We start from the raw sequence: 21,649 nt of genomic DNA, 5'->3' as shown, positions 1-21,649 counted from the left end.
GGAAAAACATGCAGCAATTTAAATTAAGGAGTATGGTTATAAAGATATCACACCTTGTAGAAGAATAACCTTTTATACGTGTGTGTGTGTGCGTGCGAACCAAAAGTTACTTTTAGCATTCTTGAGTCACAAAACTAAAGTTTAGTGTATGTTTAATTTTAACTTTGCTACTTTGCTGTCTTTTTTAATTGATAATGGTCTGCCTTTATCAACAGTGAGCTATGCATTTACTCAAGAGTGCCAAGATCAGTTGGCGCTACACTGTCTTAAAGGCACACTGCCTGACCCAAAAAAAAAATTGCCACCAAAAAAGGTCACGTGCATTCATCTTTCGTTGGACTGCCTTTAGCTTTGATTACAGCCCTGGCATGATTTCAATAAGCTTTGCAATTCTTGATTCAGGTTACAGTCAGTGTTGTTTTTGGCAGCCCTACTAAAACACCTCCTAGTTTCACGCTTTTGGACGAAAATGCTTCCAGTTTTAGTCAGTTTCATTAATATAAAAAAGGATAATTAAGTATTTGTACTGTATTTAAACAAAGTAGTTTTAATAAGAATTGTAAACGGAATTCTTTTGATAAGAATTGGAAATTAGGGTGAAGGTCATTGTGTATGGACAGACACACACATCCACACATTCTAAACCAGTGTGCTGGAGAAAATGACAAGTGGAATGAAAAAAAAAAATAGAAAAGATCCGCACAACAAGCCGTATATGCTCACCAGTTATTTGCTCACCACAGTGGTGTTTTGGGCTGAGCCCTTAGCAGCTTTTTTATTTGCTCACCACAGTGACTGAGCGTATGCAGTTGTGCGGATATTTTAGATAGATTTTTAAGTGTCATTGTGAACATGACCTTCCCCAAATGCGGCCGGCCGCTCTTCTCATCCTGTGATCATCGCTTCAAGATTTGCGTCGTCTGCACTTTAGTTCATAAACATTCTTTCTCCGTTCATACACTATCGTATTTATTTAGGGGAAAAAACTGTCCTGACAAAAGATAGATAAAAAAAATTAAAAACAACTAAAAATGCAGTACTACAGCATGAAACAATCTCTCTACTCAGGATATAAAAGAAAGATAACTGATTGACAGTGGCATTTTTATGTACTCGTAATCATTGCTTAAGAAGATAACAGTTAAAACACGGTCCCAGGGACGCACGTTTACGTGAAGAAACCCTTGAGTCAGTGTTTAAGATGCTAGCATGCTACCGGTTAGCTTTTAGCTTTAACAGCTCAGCTTCGACCTCTCCAGGAGAAAGCCCTGTACCACACTTCAGTAACAGCTCAGCTCTGATCTCTGTCACATGTTGTATCCAAGGCTGTTTGTAGGATTTCCTGTGTTCATAGATGTGAGTCACACATGTGTTTCATTATTGGGTTGAAGCCATTGAAAGTTGATTGAATCAACTGTTGCTAACGTCTGGATTAGCTTAAACACTGACTCAGACTGAAACTCTGTTGACATGACAAACTGTAAAAATCACAGAGAAAGGTTTTCTGTTTCCTCTTCGACGAGTTAATTTAGTCTGAGGAGTGAAGCAGAACTTTAGTGACAGAGCTGCTACGTCTGTGCCACATTTGCTGGTTATATTACATAAACGTGTTTTAACTGTTTACCTCTTGAGCAATGATCACGAGTACATAAAATGCCACTGTCAATCAGTCGTCTTTCATTTTCATCCTGAGCATAGATATTGTTACATGTTGTAGTACCGCATAATGCTACTTCGGTATTCAAAATGACCGGCGGAATTATGTGTGATGTCATGTGTTTCCACATGTATAAGCGCATGTGAGGCCGTGTGACCTGTTTCAGTGTCACGTGTCCGCGCACTAGCTCTTGGTGCAAACAGCCTGATGAACTACTGTCTTCCTTTTTCGTCTCGTCAAAGTACACTCATAAACGTTTGATCATGTTTCTCCAAAGAGCTATTTGTAGCTCGTCACCTTTACGTTATCATTAAAAACGTTATCTCATTATAGTCTTCGTTGACGAAAACAACACTGTGTACAATCATTACTAAAGTTCAGTCATTTTAGTCATACCATTGTATTTATTTATCAATCTATTAATTTCGGCCAATGCAACTAATTGAACCAACTTCAAATCTGATGTTACAATCTTATCTTACTATTACCCTTAACACCCCATATCTTACATTTCTAGACCAATGGACTTTGAGATGGGGGCAGTGCATGCGACAGCATTATCTGATGAAACATTCATGCTGCATTTACATAGAAAACACAAGCACAAATCTGTTCTCTTCATCCAAACGCACTCCCAGTTATTAGGGGAGCTATTTCTATCTCCCAGCCTCGTAACGGACAGCCCTCCCCAGGGGACTTGCTCTAATTCTGGTCTGGGGAAACAAAAGGACACAAGGAGAAGGAAAAAAAATAAAAAAAAGCACAAGACACAGAGAAAGTGAAGATAGATCGGGAAAGAAGGTAGGGACAAAGTGTGCCATTTGTCGAAACAAAGTGACAATGAATGTGACTATATTACTCTATGTGCATGATGGAAAATGGGGCTGGATGATGATAAGTAAGAAAACAGGAAAAGATCTCATTGCAATTTTTCTGTCTAATATCTATGTACCTTTTAGGTTGACAGCTTCACTAATGTATACAAAGAATGTAATATACAGTTTGTTTGTAGAGGTCTACACTAAAGGGTAAGCAATGGGGGTATTTAGTATTCCACCGAACATGACTGCTGCCTTATCTAACTTTATTAATTAGTAATGATAAATGCAAACACAAAAGAAGAAGGGGGAAAAAAAACACAGATCAAGAGTCATGACAAGTAAAACACAAAAAAGCAAGAAAAGGAGAACAGGAGAACAGGTTGGAGCAAGATTGCGCGGTAAGCCAATTCAAATCGATGACATCTGAAGTAAAACTACTTGAAGAGAAAAACAATGAAATCATACAAACCCACCCCTGTGGGTGTGGAAAATGAATAAATGTGAAATTAGTGTGAATAAATGACAATCCCAAAAATACACTCATATGACTCTGTAGTGTCGCAAAGAGAGAAAGAAAGAAAAAAAACACAAAAAATGTATAAAACAAAGCTGTACGAGAAGATAGTTTGGGACAGGAGGAGGGGGCAAGGTTGCACTGTATACCTACCCACAGTGGTGACATTGACGGATGGACTTGGCTCGCTCAGCATCTCCCCGCGTCGGGACAGCAGCCGCAGTCGGTACAAGCGGTCCTATACAACACACGCGTAATGAGAACCTGGAGGGAGGGTCCCGCATGAAACCACACTGTGTCAACACGCGCTATGCCTGCAATGCTAATAGGGAATATTTGAATTTGTGTAAAGTCTAAGCCATGCAGGTAGAGGGGCTCGCAGATTGGACGGAGACACAGAAGAGATGGCTGACATGCCGTTTGCATATTGGCGAAGAGCGATAAGGGAAAACGACTTTCAAGGACGATTTGTGGACGCTGTGAGGAGTATATAAATAAATAAATAAATGTAAAAATTGAAGGTTATTCTCATCATCATAAATAATAATGTTGTCAGAGCCCCAAAGATTTATGGAATTACTGGTGGATTCCATAATAATAAATATTTTTTGCTTACGATACCGATACCTATACTGGACGTTTGAGTATCTGCCGATGTCCGATATTAACCAACACCAACAGACTTCCTTAAAAGTGGCTGCTGTGAGTGAATGTCCCTCTTTTCTCCATTTCCTCTATTCCACCACAGAAGAGACCTTTTTCTAAAGGTTGTTTGAGGAGAGACAGACATCTGCCATGTTTCGTACATAATTGTGCCTTGACAGTTGGAAAGCAGTGAGCTGTAGCCCAGATGGAATCCATCGGGGCTCGCGGAGGACTGGGACTTCACAAGTCTCTGGGGGAGCCTTACCTTATGCAGACCAGGCACCACCATCTGACTGCTGTTAGAGCTGATATCTTCATCCACGTTCACCCACTCCTCCTCCTCTTCTGCGCGGGACTGCAGGACGTAAGCAGAGACTGGGGGGTACAGGTCCTGGGGTGGGGCCCAGCGCAGGAGGACTCCCGCTGGGTCCCGACTGGCCGACAGAGCGGAGGGAGGCAGCAGTGTGCTTATTCTCGGATGCGGATCTGATGGGGCAAGGTTCAGAGTGTGAAATGGGAGGGAATTAGAGGCCAGGATCCCCAAAAATACCGTGTGAACTATCCAGGACGGCCACCGCAAAAAACGATTATTAATACAGGTAATATGAAGAAAAATAATAATAGTAATAAAATCTTGTTTTGCGATTGATACATGTTTATTTACCTCAATTCACAAATCTATACTGTTTTGAATTCATAATTATATAAAATAAACAATATTTTTCTCTTTGATATCTTGAAATCATCTTGGACCCATCTCCCCCATTTATTAATTTCATATGAAAAGAAGGAATTTCATGTGTAAAAATGACCATAATTGCACATATTTTGGGAAACAAATCAGAACTGTGGATTTAAAATTTTCATTGGCATAATAGAGACAAACATTTTAACAAAGGGAAAGAAACAAGTTTATTGCAGGAATAAACAAGTCTTTGAGACACACTCAAAGAATAATAAATAACGCCACACTGCGTAGAATTTTACCGAATAAATAAAATTCAAATACAAGCATTTATTTTCATCAATGAAAAATACCTCATAAATGTACAAACAAACATTTATGAGGCTCACCTCTCCTACGATATGACTAAAATTTACTAGGAGTGGGTACGTCTCCAGCTCGTTTCCATGGAGATGTGTGAATTTGAGATTTAAACAGGTTAGCTTCTCATCCAAATCCATTCTTTTATTACCCACTGCATATATAGCATTTTCTGTGTTGAGCTAGTCATCAGGAGCATGTTTTGCTTTGCCACCAACAGTATAGTCCAAAATGTTGCGCAGTGTACCTTTAAGCACATAAACAAACATGCATGTGTGTGTGCGACGTTTAGTGGAGATGATGTCCCTAGAGCAGTAGTTCTCGAAGTGCTCTGCTCTTGGACACCACTACGCGTACACAAACCCTACAAAACATATGTATGTGATCACATTTATGTAACCCATTTCTACCTCAGTTAGGCTTTAACATCAAGGAACCATCTACCCATTCAAGTGGTATAGTGTCGGGACCAACCACCACGCCATCAGGTTAAATATTGAATTTCACCACAAACTAAATAAACTACATAAAGCTGAAATTATGATCCAAGCTACTCAGCAACAGTTATTAACAGATACAAGTTGTAAAGGCCACGTAGGTCCCTACATGTGTGTCACCCAGCAGGGGTGTACCGAGACATTTATGATGATCTATTGTGCAGAACATGGTCACAGAGGATCTTTTATAACTTGACAGGTGGATTATTGCTTCACAGAGCTGCTGGGATTGTCTGGTCCGACTTCGGGTGCATGGGAGGGCAGTCGTTCGTTTTTGTGAATAATTTGGTTTGCCGATGGCCGGATAGCCAGCTACCTGTTGCTCTAATCGTGTTTATTTTACACCTGAGTGTTATGTACCTATTTGCCTGTCTGGAATTACATGCCCAATAACTAAAGCATTTTGTTTGCTTGTTATTCACCCGTGCTGTTAAACAGATCTGATTACCTAAAAGTGTGTTGTAACTTTTTCGTCTAATAAAATACTGGTGAATTGATACAAAGTAGTGACTTTATTTTCTTATTCAGAAGATAAATATTGAAAGAAATGTTCCCAGGCAACTAAAGCTTACGACCCACTGAAAAGCATTATGCAACCCACGTGGCGGCACTCCTTTCCCTTCCGATGTTCTTGGTGGTGACATTTTTCAGCATATCTAATTTGGTCATCAAAGATTTACACTTAGAATAGAAGTCCAAGGACAACTATGAGAATAAATGAAGTCCCGAATCAACACAGGTACGATGCTTTCTTTTTTAGAAAGAAGCTTTGAGGAGTCACCTTGAAAAACAATCCCACCTGAGGGAGTTTATTAATGTACTTTCTGATAGAAGACGATGAAGGAGCAACCAGAGGCAGATAACCGAAATGACAAACATGACACCGAGCACATAATTCTTTGTATGCATCTTGCTCCATTTAAATGAAAGCACCAAGGAGACAAACAGGTTTGTATATCAGATGCAAAAGTCTCCACAAAGCAATTAATGTCACCCTGTGGGCCCAACAGCTACTGTACTGGGGGAAAATTAAGCAAAAGTGGCCTACGATGGAAAGAGAAGTTGTGTGAATTAGCAGCACAACAGCAGAGACGTTTCACTCGTTATAATCGGTGGATTTTTTTTTTTTACTACAAAGAGTCCATAATGGTCCTGAAGAAAACCCCTGCAAATGTGCTTCAACAGCCAAACCCATTTGAGACCTACACATTTCTTATTCTGAGACACTGAAGAGGCACCAAGAGCCCCCCACACCTGCAGAGGTGGGGCTGACCAGTGCAGGACACCATGCTCTGAAACAGGGACAAACCCAGTAGGTGTTGCACTGTTTCAGGGGAGCACTGAAGGCAGCCAACCAGGTTTCCTCTGGGTGCTACGGTTACCCCACCTCCAAAAGCATGCTGGTCAGGTTGACCCACAGTGGTGGCGTGGCTCAGTCGTAGCGGCTCAGGACTAACACCTGAACACTGTCATTGTACACTTGTACAATGACAAATAAAGCACTTACTTATAATTGATATAAGAGAAGCCCTATTCGCACCTTAGAATTCCTTAGACACCTCTACAACAATGAATTGACCTCAGGAAATGTGTTTTTTTTTTTTTATGAGCATTCACAGGAGATAAGGTTATTCACTAATTTTTACGGATTTTATTCTGAAAATGTAGTACATGTAGTTTCACTGAATGATGACAACAGTCCATTTATTCAGACATGGTGCGAGCGCGACCCATCTTCAAGGCTGACCATGGGTTTCTTTGTGTGAGCTTTACTTTGCTTACTTAACACTGCAACGAACTGCATCTTGTTTCTCCCATGTGGTTGTCCAACTTTGCCATGATTATGCAGCGCCTCTGAGTCACATCTGTAATATCACAGTTTTCCTCATATGGTTTTTCTCTTTTGTATCTTTTTAATGAATTAAAAACTAGGGCTGTGCAATTAATCGAAATTCGATTAAGATTTCGATTATTACACTAGACAATCACAAAAATAGCATAATCGAGAACAAACGATTGTTAAGGATGCCCTCCCGCTCGTCCATCCAAAGCGCAAAAAGTCCGTCCTGCGTGGTTTGTGTGAGGCGTCTGATCGGCTGAAATACCAGCGCAGCCTGACAGAACTGTAAATAATATCGTACTCATATTTTTTATACCTAACTCTTGAGATAACGCCACTGTTAAGAGCTCACTTTGTGCTGAAAGGAGAACAGCTGTTTTAGAAGCCTCGACATCCTTTGCTCAGGCACTTGTTTTGTTTAGTAGAAAAGTCTAAAACTCTTTTTCAGGAGCTCAAAGTAAACTCTTATTATTTCATTCTGCTGTGATGATTGTTTCTGTTCCCTTCGCATTTCACGAGCTAAAGGCTCAGGCTTTGGTTTGACATAAAAACATTAGCGCTGTGTGATGATGTGATGATGATCAGGCCGCATGGCTCTGTTGAACAGGTTTGAGGGCTGGCCAGCAGGGGGCAGGTATCCCTATAGGATTAGTTTAGAAACATGAGCATATAAAAAAAAATGCTTTTATTGTCCATAGTTGTTTTTTAAAATAATAAAAATGAATATATATATATTTTTTTAAGGCAACAAATAATCGTTTGAATAATCGTGATTCCAATTATTACTAAAATAATCGTGATTATTATGTTTTCTATAATCGAGCAGCCCTATTAAAAACAGCATATTAGTAATGCTTTGGGGGCGCAATGATATTAATGCAGCTTTCTTATGGCAAGTAAATGGACGGCATTTTGAGATAGTGCTGTCTTTAGTTCACTCGATAACGCCGGTTTAAAACCTTCAAAACTTTATTTTCCTGCTTTTTTTTTTTTTTACTTTTCCATCGCAGTATATATCTAAAATTGTAAAATGCTGTATCAGAGGGCTGTACAGTGGTCTCTCGCTATAAAGCGGCTCACCTACAGCATATGAACGCCATACGCGCATGCGTCCAGATTGACTGGTCACAGAGTGAGGCTCCTTTGTGTCTCGTCAACACATCAGCGCACACCGCAGAGTCACAGCAAAAGGCCGGGCATGAGCGGGTCCGACTCCACCTTCCCTGTACATTTCCGTGGAAATATACAACGCTTGCATGTGCGCTCGCTTAAGCAAAACACTTGCCTTCTGGTGCCGGAAACTGCTACGATAAAACTTTGGTCGTAGCTACGACAGCAGAGACGAGAGCAGCTCATGACGTTTCCATTCCCACGTCTATAATGTAAATCTAAAAATCTTATTAGACAAATAAAATCACACAGTGTACACCAGGCATAAGGGAGAACCCGTGTGAACTAGTGAGAAAAGTGTGTGGTGAGGGGTTTTACAGCCTTAAAATTTATACAATAATTGAAAAAAAAAAAGCTGACTACTTCATTTGGCACTTAAAGGTGGGTGTGTGGTGCCCAAGGACACAATGACAGTCTGCAACAGTGGGATTCAAACCGTTGACCTTTCATAAGGCCACCTTCTCTACTATCTGTGCCACTGCAATAGAGGAGAATGATACTGACCCAGCGTGCGAGCGGTGACAATCTCACTGAAAGGCCCGGTGCCCAGCTTGTTCTGTGACAGGACACTGAACTGGTAGGCGGTGGCAGGAGACAGAGACGTCACCTTCAGACTGGTCCCAGAGGAGGGGGGCACAGGGACAGAGAACCACTCCTGCTTCTCACTGTCCACTTGACCATCCACCGCTGTCAAACGCTTCACCCTGCAGGAAGGAGCCCGAGAATCAGCAATGTTACAATTAATACTGATTATATTTCACAGCATAAATGGTAGAAAGAGAAGCAGCTGATTGGGGAACATGGAGGAGCACTTCCTGGTAAAGGATGGCAGCATCTTATGACATAAACTGCTGGAACGGAGATCCTGGGAATAATTAAAAATGCAGGATCACTTTAAAAACATGAATGGCTGAAACAAAACAAATGCATTTTTCACGAGGAACATTAAAACATGGATAAACACTCGAGGAGCCGAGTGTAATGTGCGCCTTTAACACTACAGTTTGACTCCCTGCCATCCCTCCCCAGCAAAAACAGACATGAGCTCAGATTCCGGCGCTCAGAACAAAAGAGTACTCTGTCACACCACTTTTATCAAACATGACAGAAAAAGTAGGCTGCATTAAACATTCATTCTCATCACCGACTTCAGATTCTTGTGCCAGAGACAGCCTGGCCACTGAAACTCTTTTTATATGGGGTTTTCATGTTCTAACGAGAGCTGGCTCGCACAGACTTTGACCCAAGGCGGCACAAAGCTATGCACCTATCGAAAAGGTGATGCAAATTATTAATGGCGAGGAGAGAAAAGGGCTCTTTGAAAACTTTGAAGAAGATAGTTTGGACTTAATGGAGAGGCTCTGTTCTTTGTAAAATGGAACATATTTCACTTTTAGTTAGAGCACTTGGACGGGCATGTACCTTTTCTTTCATTAAGGTGAGACACTGCAGGTGATTAGGAGAGATATCATATAGAAACCTTTGCTGTAGATCAGTGTTTCCCAACCAGGGGTAAGGGGACCCACTTGAGCAATTAGCAGGGGGTACATGGAATGACCACAGATTAAAAAAGGTGAAACTAAGTAGCATTTAAAGATTACTTTAAAAGGCAAGAATACAACACTCCACTAAGCACTGTCCTCCCATAAAAACATACGCTTACGCACTGCTCGTCATGCAAATTCCGTGCATGTACACATGCATCAGAAAAATAAACATAGATATTATATATATATTGACCTTTTGCAAAAGTCCCACCCCCTTAGCAACTGTTAGCCAGCTTTGTCAAGAAGAAGAGCGTGTTAGTGACTCTTTTTGGTGAAATACCAGCACAATATCGAATCAAAATGGGTTGCTAAGGAATTAAAATATGCAAAGAAAGAGACACTACAACTATCGAGGCTTAAACATCAGTCTCTTTTGAAAAGTCCCTGGAGCCACCTTAAATCCAACAAGCACAGTCATGTGGACTAGTCATGCTCTTGTACTACCGGGTAAATTATCTTCTTATGTTAATCTTGAATTGAAAAAATATGAGTGTTATTGTTAAGTTAGTTAGCTAGCCACTGGCTGCAGTGGCTTTGTCTCCCCCGTGGCTTTAGTTCTTATTCAGCGATGTAATTAATATATCAGCTATGAGTCTCCAGTCGCGATGTCTCCTGCGCTAACAGCGCTGGAAACACCAAACCATCCGCAGCTGAAAAGAATCAGGGCTACTAAAAGCTTGTTGTAGCACTTAAAAAGTAAACGTGCCAGATATTTTAGTGGCAGACACAGCTTTTTTGTGACAATGCTCAGCAAGCTCATGATACTCATGAATAAGTTTTACAATGGCTTAAAAGTTAGCCGGTGCCGTTTCTGACTCTTTTCGGCTTGGAAAGAATAAAGTATGATTGGAAAATGACAGTTTTGGGTCAGGGTTTTGAGAATGGTCAGATAAAGTCAACAGTAGAGACCATGCATTTTGTTGTAGGCTGCTCACATCCAATGTATAAATCTCCGTCAAATAGAAGATCTCAGTGATTTTTCAGTGCCACGAGAAACCACCGCGAACAGCGTCAAATAATTATGGAAAATTCTCACACTGCACGGCCGAGTAGCTGACATCTCCACGGTGCGCTAAGTGCCAATGGCACACGCATCTGCTGCTTTGTCGATGTAATACTGCGCTTCCACTTCCTCCTTTGCTGGAAGTAATCAGGGAATGATAGGCTTATCAGATTGCTGTGTGCTCCTGATGTGAACCTCTACTCTTACACAACTTACCACCAAAAGAAATTCCAAACATTCCACTATATCAATTCAAAATACACTAGTTTAAACAAAAATGACAAAAAATGAAGTGGGAACAGCAGATACGCTAAAATACCATATATACAGTTTATCAGCAGGAAGAAGTTGCTCCAGCATCGACCCAGTTCTCTCTGCGGGATGAAGATCGCTCATCTCGTATCTGATAAGAGCTGCTAGGCTTTCAATGCGATTACAAAAGACAACTGCAGAACTTTATGCATTCAGAGTTTATGAGTTTTAACCTAATGCAATTTTACCCAAGCTCTAAATTGGACATATCTTATTACTGCCATGGAAACTTTTGCCATCTTTGCTCACAAGCAGCTTGTGTGGTTTGCCTGAGATGTGAAATTGCTCGTATAAAAGTTGACAATCATTAGTCATGTAGAGTTTTCCTCATGTGTGAGTGGTTTTCTCTGTATCTCAAGACTTCTCCCATTACTGAGGTGTCTGTGTTTTTCCAGTTTTGTAACAATAGCTTCTTACAGACTAATGAGGAACAGGGTTTTCACCAGGATCTTTTCACAGCGTAGGGCCAGCGCTCGCTGTCCAGTGCTTCCGTGAAGCGCCGTTTTACAGCCGTAAAACAATAAAACACTATTTCCTGAATCTTGAGGGCCAAACGTGTTAAAAAATAAATAAATAAATTAATTAATTAATTAATACCATGGTATCAATTCAAAAAGGAAAAAAAAAAACATAGAAAATCTCCCCGATTTCAGTTGAAACACAGCGTAGGGGGCGAAATCGCAGCATGGGGGAAGAAGTTCACAGGGGGCCCCTCAATTGCGCTGAGGAAAATATCAATTGCCTTCCAATAGGATATTTTCGTTTTTGGAGCAAGCAGGCTTCTGGTGTGAATCTGGATATGACAAATGGAAAAATATTACTCATTTACTTGTATTTTATTTGTATTTGTTTGTAAATCTAACCTGACAATGTTTCCCTTTTTTTTCTCTCAACAGTTCAACAGCTCTCAAAGGAGCTTTTCATGTCCCTCATTGCCCGTAATGGTAAACCTAAAACATGTACAACAGGCTAATCCTTGAGCTAGATAGTCCTGACCAAACCAAGCTCAAGCTTTGAAGAGGAGTCCCCAGACACTGTGGTTGAAAGATGAGTCAAATGCAGAGGACTAATTTCCCAATGAGAACAATAATATGAAACTGACTGCCATGCTGGCGACTGATGCATACACTAACGGTCAAAAGAGACGCTTTTTTTAGGCATTGTTTTTCTTTTATTTCAAGATCATTTACACTGTAGATTCTCACTGAGGCATTAATTTATGAATGAACACATATGCTATATTAAAATACATACTAAAACATTTGAAATACTTTCTTCAAAATAGGCTTTCGCTTTGATTCCTGCTTTGCACTTTTGACTTCATGATGTCGTCACCAGAAATGGTTTTCACTTCACAGACTATTTCAGGTGACTACCATATTAAATGAAGCTCATTGAGAAAATGGCAAGAATAAATGGTGGCAATTTTGAAGAATTAAAAATATAAAACATAGTTCACCCATTAATCATTCTATTCATAATTTCACCATTTATTGTTCCCGACATAATCCCATTTGTTTACTTATAGTTTCATGTCTTCAATGAGAATCACACCAGTAGTGTACATGTTTTAATATTTTTAACAAAAACCAACTGGTTAACCATGGCAACCCTGACTGACTAAAGTAGCCAAAAGAACTGTCTTGCAGTGCTGTGGAAGAGTTAACTACTTTGTCACTGTGCTGCCGTGGGATTTCATCATTGTGGCTTTAAACCTGCTTTTGGCCATCCCAGTATGAATCTTTTACCCTTTCAAACTTAAAATCAAGTGCATGGATTATAGCGTTTGGCATTTCAAAGCTGGTGTTCCCTCTGCAGACCGCACTGGGAGTTGTATGCGCTAAAAAGATTCTAAAAGGCGTAAATAAGGGGGCGCTCGTGAGCAGGACATGGAGTAAGACGCATCCTTCAGAGCTCCCGCAGAATCCGTAAATAATTTGTTATAAAACAGCTAAAATCCATGGCAGAGGCAGCATAGAGGTGACGTTCAATATCCCGTTCCAATCTGCGCATTGTCTGTGGGAGTTAATGGCGGAAAAACTGCAGAAGTACAAGTATCTCGGCAACGTTAGCAACGAAGCTAGCAGACCAGGGCCTGTCACAAGAAACACCACGAGGCAGACTACACCGAGCGAAGTGGACCAACCCTTATCTACACCAAGTGAAAACCCAGGTATGACTGCTGACAGCATCAAAGCAGACATCCTGGCATCACTAAGAGCGGACTTTAAAGAAGTAATAAGGGAAGAACTCAAAACGGCATTGGCCGAAGATTTCAGCGTCCTGAAGTCGGAAATACAAGGGCTCAAAGCTGATCTTGCTAATGATACCAAAACACTCCGAGAAGAAATGGAGCAGATGAGAACTGATATTCAAGACATGGATAGCGGCTTGTCATCATGGTCCGATGAGGTAACCTCGCTACGCGACACTGTAGCGAGCCTACAAAAAGATGTGAGTACGCTGAGAGACAAGTGTGAGGACATGGAGGGCCGAAGCAGACGCTGTAATATTAGGATCGCCGGAATTAAAGAGCAGCCTGATTCCAGCTCTCCCGCGGCTGTTGCTAACGTTCTCAAAACAATGCTACAACTCGACCGTGAGATCAAGGTGGATCGCTCTCATCGAGTGCTTGCTCGTGACAACCCAAAGGACAGCGAGAAGCCACGGGTGATAATAGCAAAACTACACTATGATGGAGATGTCGCGGTGATCTTACGGAAAGCGCGTGATAACGCCCCGCTGTCTTACAAAGGACAACGCGTCTCAATATTTCCCGACTACACTCCTAATGTGGCAAAGGCTAGAGCTGCATTCACAGATGTGCGGAATATCCTGAGAGGCCATAGAGAAATCCGCTATGGCCTATTCTTCCCTGCAAAGTTTCGGATCACATACCGAGAGGAGACCAAGGACTTCGTGGACCACAGAAAGGCCATGGCTTATGCGAAGAGCATTGTATCAGCTGGACAGCAACTGCAAGTTGAGTGAACTTATTCGCCTTTATGAAACAACCACGGACAACTGGACAATTGACAATTGGTAGCCTATTATGCAGGTTGGAGTTGTTATATTACTGTTATATTGTTTAGTGTAATAGGCTACTGCACTGATACCAGCTACCTCTATTTTATTATTTTTTTATCTTATTATTATTTTATTATTATTATTACTATTATTATTAATGTTTTTGAAGAGCTGTTTATATAAATATATATTTTTGTTGTGCGGGGGCCTGAACATTTTTTTTTTTAATTTTTTTTTATTTCATTTATCTGTTTTACTTTTGTCCTCCTCTACGCAGTCACTTCAATCCAGACTGCGCATTTTTGCCACTTGCTTAGTGGCTAGGGACTAGTTTCCCACTTTAACTAATGCCTTCTTTAAGTGTTCATGTTGGTTATAGGTTTAGTGTTTTTGTTTTGATCCCCCTGTTCCCCGGGGATCCTGAAACAAATGTGAAAGCAGCAGGGTTATTTTTTATTTTACTGTCACTCTATCTTTTACAGAGTAAAACATTCCTCTCCAAAGAGCCCAGTTACTATCTTAGTTATTTCTTTTATCATTACATATATAAATATGTCAGCACAGCATCTCCACTTCCTGTCTCACCAGCTCTTAGCTTGCAGTCAAATCATAATTATTAGTTTGTGAATATGGACATGTTAAGAATCATAAGTTACAATGTGAAGGGTCTACACAGCCCAATAAAGAAAAAGAAAATACTTCGTCAATTAAAACAAAATAACTGCCATATTGCATTTTTACAAGAAACTCACCTGTCAGATGTGGAACACGAAAAGTTAAAATCATGGGCGGACAAAATATATTACTCTTCCCACCCATCCGGGAGGAAGAAAGGAGTCTCCATACTCATCCACAGACAGATAAACTTCACCAAAACATCAATATTTAAGGACACTGAAGGGAGATATTTACTGGTAAATGGACTAATTGATGGGATTGAAGTGTCCCTTATTAATGTCTACGCACCCAATGAAGATGAGCCGAAATTTATTAGGACGCTGTTCAGTATGATTTTACAGCATAGCACTGGATTATTACTGATGGGAGGGGATTTCAACTGTGTAATGTCGCAGCTAACCGATAGACAACCACCCTCCAAGGCACCCTTAACCAGAATGAGCAAAGCCCTTAAACATTATGTTGCAGAAGCCGGCCTGGTAGACGTCTGGAGGACTACGTTTCCAAGACGAAGAGATTTCACGTTCTACTCAAGTAGACATGTATCCTACTCCAGAATAGATTATTTTTTCGCTCCCAAGGTTGATATACATCGAATAACAGACATTGAGATTATGCCTATAACTCTATCAGACCATGCACCTATTTTACTGCAATGGAACATAGGACAAAGACAAACGACTAAACAGTGGAGGTTTAATACATCTCTCCTCAATGACGAAGAATTTATATCTCTTGTCAGAACTGAGCTTAAAAACTACCTGGAATACAATAGTATACCAGAGATAAATCCCCTAATATTATGGGACTGTGCCAAAGCATATCTGAGGGGCCGCATTATTTCATATGCATCAGCAAAGAAAAAAGAAAGGAACTTCAAACAGCATGAGTTGGAAGAAACAATAAAAAATCTAGAAAATGCACACAAACGAGCAGCAACAGCTGCAATAACAAAGGAATTAAACGCGTCCCGTAGACAACTTAATAGCCTATTATCCGGAAAAATTGAAGGAAATTTAAGGTTTACAAATCAAAGGTACTATGAGGATGGAAATAGGGCAAGCAAACTATTGGCATTCAGGCTTAGGAGGCAACAATCTACAAATGTCATACAAAAAATAAAATCACAAGCAACTTTTGTCACAAAACCAAATGATATAGCTAATTCCTTTGCAGAGTTTTATAAATTATTGTACAAAAATACTGATACCTGCTTAGACGATTCAGAGCTAGCAGATTATTTGGCTCGTATTAAACTTCCAGAATTGACCGCCTCCTCTCTTGAGGAGTTAGATAAACCAATTGAAGAGTCAGAAGTGAAGGATGTTATCTCAACACTAAAGAATAATAAAAGCCCGGGTCCAGACGGATATGTTAGCGAATTCTATAAGGCTTTTAAAGATGTGTTGGCACCCTTACTATTAAAAACGTATAGATATGCCCTAGAGACAGGAACCATGGCTCCATCGTGGAATGAGGCTACCGTAGTTGTTATTCATAAAGAGGGTAAAGATCCCACCGATTGTCAGTCTTATAGGCCAATATCTTTGATAAACAAAGATTTAAGTATATTAACAACAATACTGGCCAGACGGGTTAATCGAATAATTACCCAAATTATACACCCTGACCAGACTGGGTTCATCACGGGGAGATACTATGGAGATAATGTAAGACGATTATTAAATATAATTTCTTATTTAAAAGACAAAAAATTGGAATCAGTGATTATATCCTTAGACGCACAGAAAGCATTTGACAGAGTTTCATGGCAATATTTGCTACAGACGCTAAAACGGTTTAATTTTGGACCCAATTTTCAGAAATGGATAAAAACACTCTATTCATCTCCACAGGCGGCAGTTAAGGTTAATGGATACAGATCCCAAAGTTTCACATTAGAACGTGGCTGTAGACAGGGCTGCTCCTTGTCCCCCCTGCTGTTTGCTATCAGTATAGAACCGCTAGCACAGCTCATTAGAGACGATAGCAATATTAAGGGTGTATTAATAGAAAATGAGATGCACAAGATATCACTTTACGCTGATGATGTTCTATTGTATTTAACAGAACCCTCGTCAACAATTCCTTATTTGAAAGACCTTATTGCTCAATATGGGTATTACTCTGGCTACAAAGTAAATGTAGGAAAAACTGAGGTCATGGATGTTAATAATCTTGTCTCAAACAACTTCAAACTTCAAAGTGAACTCAGATGGCCAACCGAAGGAATTAAATACTTGGGGATTTATATAACTTCACCTTTAAATAATTTATATAAGGCAAACTATGACAAAATTATTCGTAATATTAGCAGAGATCTAGAACGATGGTCCTCTCTTCCGCTCTCATTATTGGGTCGTGTTGAAAGTATACGCATGAATGTCCTGCCTCGTCTTCTCTACTTATTTCAGATGTTACCTGTGGAGATCCCAAAACAAACATTCGATCAACTCAACAAATTAATATCCTCATTCATATGGCAGAAGAAACGCCCTAGAATTAGACTTAAGACTTTACAGTTAGCCAAACCAGACGGTGGTCTTAAACTCCCAAACTTAAAATTTTATTTTTGGGCTGCCCAACTGAAAGCATTGATAGTATGGATTCAGAATGACACAACAACCCGCTGGCTTAATATAGAAAATTCTCAGTGTGTAGACCTTTTACAAAACATGCCCTTTTCAGATTCTCCTATAAAAGAAATGTCAATCTGGACAAAAAATACACTGAAGGTTTGGAACAAGATTCGATCTGTTTTTGGGTTGCCAAAGTCACTTTCATTGTTGACAAATATTGGATTAATGAAAACATTCGCACCAAACAAGTTAGATAATGCATTCAAGAAATGGTCCGATTATAGATTAACTTGTATATATCAGTTAGTTAAAGATGGGAATATTAAAACATTTGAGCAGTTAAGAAATGAATTTGGTCTTTCCAATACTGATTTTTTTAGGTATTTACAATTAAGATCATTTCTGACAACCCATAAAGACTGGAAACGGTGTATAAACCCTACTCCTATAGAACAGTTTCTTGTGAGACAATTAGTTAATACTGATAAGAAAATTATAGGCAAGCTATATACTATATTTTTAAGTATGTGCACAAATGACTCTCAGTACATAAGAACAAGATGGGAAGCGGAGATGACAATAGCTATACCAGAGGATATATGGGAGGAGATATGTACTGAGGCACATCTAACCACAAATTCGAACATTTGGAAAGAGTTTAAATGGAAAGTGATCACTAGATTTTTCAGGACACCAGAAATAACTGCCAAGATGGGTTTGCCCCACCTTGGCTCATGCTGGAGAAACTGTGGGGCAATCAATGCTAACCACAACCACATATTTTGGCAATGTCCCGCATTAATGTTATTCTGGAAAGAGGTCTTTGATGCGCTTAAAGTTATATTCAAACATGACATCCCACTTACTCCCACAGTAGCACTGCTGGGAGCAATACCTAAGGGGATTGTCAGCAGAGACCATAAGTACCTTTTAAATATATTACTTACAGTCGCATTGAAATGCATAACTATTAGATGGCTTAAACCAGAGCCACCGACTTACAATATATGGATTCAGAAAGTATGGAGTATATATCAAATGGAACAAATAACATATTCATTGAGGTTACAAAAGCCTATCTTTGATAAACGCTGGAAACCCGTTCTACCTCTACTGATACAATAAGATGTGATCTGGGTTGTTTTGCTTTATTTTATTTTAATTATTCTTGGCTTCATTTTCTCTTATATTATTCTCTTACAATTTATTTTATCTCACGTGGACAATGAGTACTTTTCTCGGATGCTAAGACCCTGCATTTAAGTGCTTGCTGGTTTGTTTGTTTTTTGTGTGTGTGTTTGTTCTTCGATGTAAAAAAAAAAAAGTGACTTAATGTTAATGTATCTTGTTTGAAAAACACAATAAAAATTAAGTTCTAAAAAAAAAAATAAAAGGCGTAAATAATCTAATAGTACTACAAATAGAAGGAAATACAGCTTGGACCACTTCTGCAGCGGAAGAGAAAATGACCAAAGCAAACAGGATCACTCAAAACTCTGTGAATGAAGCAAAAATACTACTCTTTTTTTTCCACGAGGGAACAAGGTGAAAATAATCTCCTTTTCAAATCACTGAGATAAAATGTCATCTATTAATCTCACTTGTTTGTTGTCTCTCGTGACCCTTGATCTTTTCCGTCAGATTTCAAAGGCAGCCACTTCAAACGAACCACTTGCCGTTACGGCCTTCTCCCTATAGTAGCGAGCGTGCCTTCCGAATTACATCCCTTAATCCTGGCTCTAGCATTCTATCTCTGCTGCCTGAGAGTGATAACAGACAAATGAATTTCACATCCTTGAGATCAATAGAGCAGTACATGTCCACTGTAAAGGGCTGCCATGGTTACCGGACATATTAGTTTTTTAAAAGTTTTTTTTTACACCCACCAAACTGAAAACGTCTGTTCGGATCCACCATCAAAGCCCGCCTCCCAGGACACGTTGGCCTCCTTCAGCCCGGCAGAGACGGAGAGGTCAGTAGCAGCGTGCGGACTGGTTCCTACAGGGCAGAATAGAAAGGAGCAGGTATGAAATTGGCAAACACTTCAACTAAAAGCTCCAGTGAAAGTCTAAAGGTTGGCTCAATAGTACTGCATTCATCCCATGGAGGAGGAGAGAGATGATTGCATGGAAGAAATGACGATACTGAATTCAGAATATTTGTTTGAGGAGTTTTAAGTTTTGATTTCCTATTCCTCTCTTATTTGGTTTTCAATTCACATTTCAGATTATTTTGGTCTCATTTCAACGGCAGTCATACAATCCGTGGCCTGAAGCTCACCAGTTTAATACCTTGTTTAATTATACAGCCCCGGGGCTCGGGAGTAACGTTAGCTATTCTACTCTATTGTGCACATACTGATAATGTCCTGTTATTTATTTTACTTACTTGCTCTTTTATTGCATATTAGAAGAACTGACAATGAAGCTGATGGAACTGAATTGAGTTTGTAGCGTGTGAGGGTGAACTATGGCCTATATAACACAAGACTTCCTCCCACCCTGTGACTTGCCATATTGAGTTATGACTGAATTGAGTGGTCGAGTACCGCAGAGACAAAGGGGCCGCCCCCCATATAAAGAACGGGGACATTAAGCAGTTCGGAGTTCGAGTTTTTTCCTTGTGAGTTGTCTTCTTCCAGTTCATCCAGACAGACGGAGGAAGGGGAGACGGCCGGAAGGGATAAGCACATGGCGACATCCCCCGCTGAACTCTGACCTCTCTTTGTCTCAGATGGACCACAAGAATCTTTAAGTTTGAGCCCGTCATTTGACGTGATTTGTAACTATCAGTTACTTGCATTTTTCCTACAAGACAACAACATTTTTGATCGCTGAGCTTTCAGCGCAACCATTTTGAGTCTTGCTTGTCAAGCTAAACGCCCATGGCCCAGAGGAGCTGGAGAGAGACCCCCCCCGCCTCGCCTGCATCAGCTTGAGATCGCCACCCGAGAGACCATGACAAAAGGCTGTCGGACACCAGGACTTTGGAACGCCGGACCACAGTTGGCGTGGAAAACCTTTCTCTCACGGTCGTAAGCGCATCTCACAGACCTGGCTCAATAAGACTCACTTAACTTCTCCGCAAACCACCTTACTGACTTTCAGATACAATTTTAGAACATTTTATCTGATTATTCATAATGTAAGCCTTCTAGGTTATCCTGTTTGCACTTTAATATTTAATGCCGTCTGTTAATTGATTTTGATCATTAAACCTCCATAAACCACAGTTTGCTTTGGTAATGTCTGTGTTTATTATTTCAGACTAAGGGTCAATGTGTACGTTAAAGACCTTACTTCCTTCAGATAAATCTGTAGTTCAGCCTCCTATTCTTACTTGTATTTTGTTCGCTTTTTCGAACTGGTGCCCTGTTCAATTTTAAGGCTAATCTACAACCTATTAATTAATTAATAAACAATTAATTGATTAATAAACCCTCATACCCTGCAAGTTTTTTGACGGTACTTTTTGTTAGGGATGCACGATCCCATACTGGTATCGGATATAGTAAAAAATATGATACCGTATTAAAAACCCAACTTTCACCTGTTAGGGAAATACTAAAGGAGTCCGGAGGAGATCTGGATGGAGAGACGGGACACGGTCTGGATGTCTTACATGGTAGAAGTTTATTACCGTATTACAGGCCTGGAGACATTTGAACAGTCAACACAATGTTCAGAGCATTGATCATTCAGAGTCTGGCGATACTTCCACATGAAGAGAGCTATATAGCCTTGGTTACACGTAGGCACTAACAGTCTACCTCTCGGACAATGTGCCACGTTGACTAGGCCACAAGTCATGTAGAAGGTCGGCGCCTGAATGTTCCCCTTTGACAGTACAATATGATAAGATTCGAAAGGAATGTGCCATGGCTGAATTAACTCTATAATTCTCCATCATCGCCAACTGAATCTAAGTTAATATAGGCGCTGTATGCCATTTCGAAGGGCAGAACCTGGAGTAGCTAGTTTTAATCTATGCCAACACACAAAATGCCGCAGCGAGCAACAGTATGCTATTGCTAGAGGCAACTTCAAGGCAAGGTCAGAAACTATGATAGAAATACCTAATGGAGCCTAATCAAATCAAATCGGCCACTGTCGTTTTTGAAACTTATATAACATTTTTGTTATATAGTTATTATTTTGTGTTAATAATCAACGCAAAACCCACCAAAAGAAAGATTAGACTCTCTTTTTTCATCTAAAAAAAAGTGTGTTTGTGCCTCTTTCCATTCTTTAGTAATCGTCCGTAGGTAATAGGTGAAATCACCCAAAATGCTGTTTTCTGACCAAAAAGCTAATG

The 21,649-nt window shown here is 40.0% G+C and overlaps 1 protein-coding gene across 1 annotated transcript in view; it reads right to left on the bottom strand.

Moving 5' to 3' along the window:
- Positions 1-21,649, bottom strand: part of igsf9a (immunoglobulin superfamily, member 9a) — a gene marked incomplete at its 5' end in the record, with an annotated part of 123,514 nt that overhangs the window by 14,441 nt on the left and 87,424 nt on the right. The window contains 4 exons of the mRNA XM_079552236.1: positions 3,146-3,230; positions 3,903-4,123; positions 8,694-8,893; positions 19,222-19,333. Of these exons, the coding sequence (XP_079408362.1) occupies positions 3,146-3,230; positions 3,903-4,123; positions 8,694-8,893; positions 19,222-19,333 (618 nt within the window). The remainder of the gene's footprint in view (positions 1-3,145; positions 3,231-3,902; positions 4,124-8,693; positions 8,894-19,221; positions 19,334-21,649) is intronic.

The sequence above is a fragment of the Gobius niger genome (assembly GCF_951799975.1).
Source record: "Gobius niger genome assembly, chromosome: 2".
NCBI lineage: Eukaryota > Metazoa > Chordata > Actinopteri > Gobiiformes > Gobiidae > Gobius > Gobius niger.
This window is presented reverse-complemented; position numbering and strand designations above follow the sequence as displayed.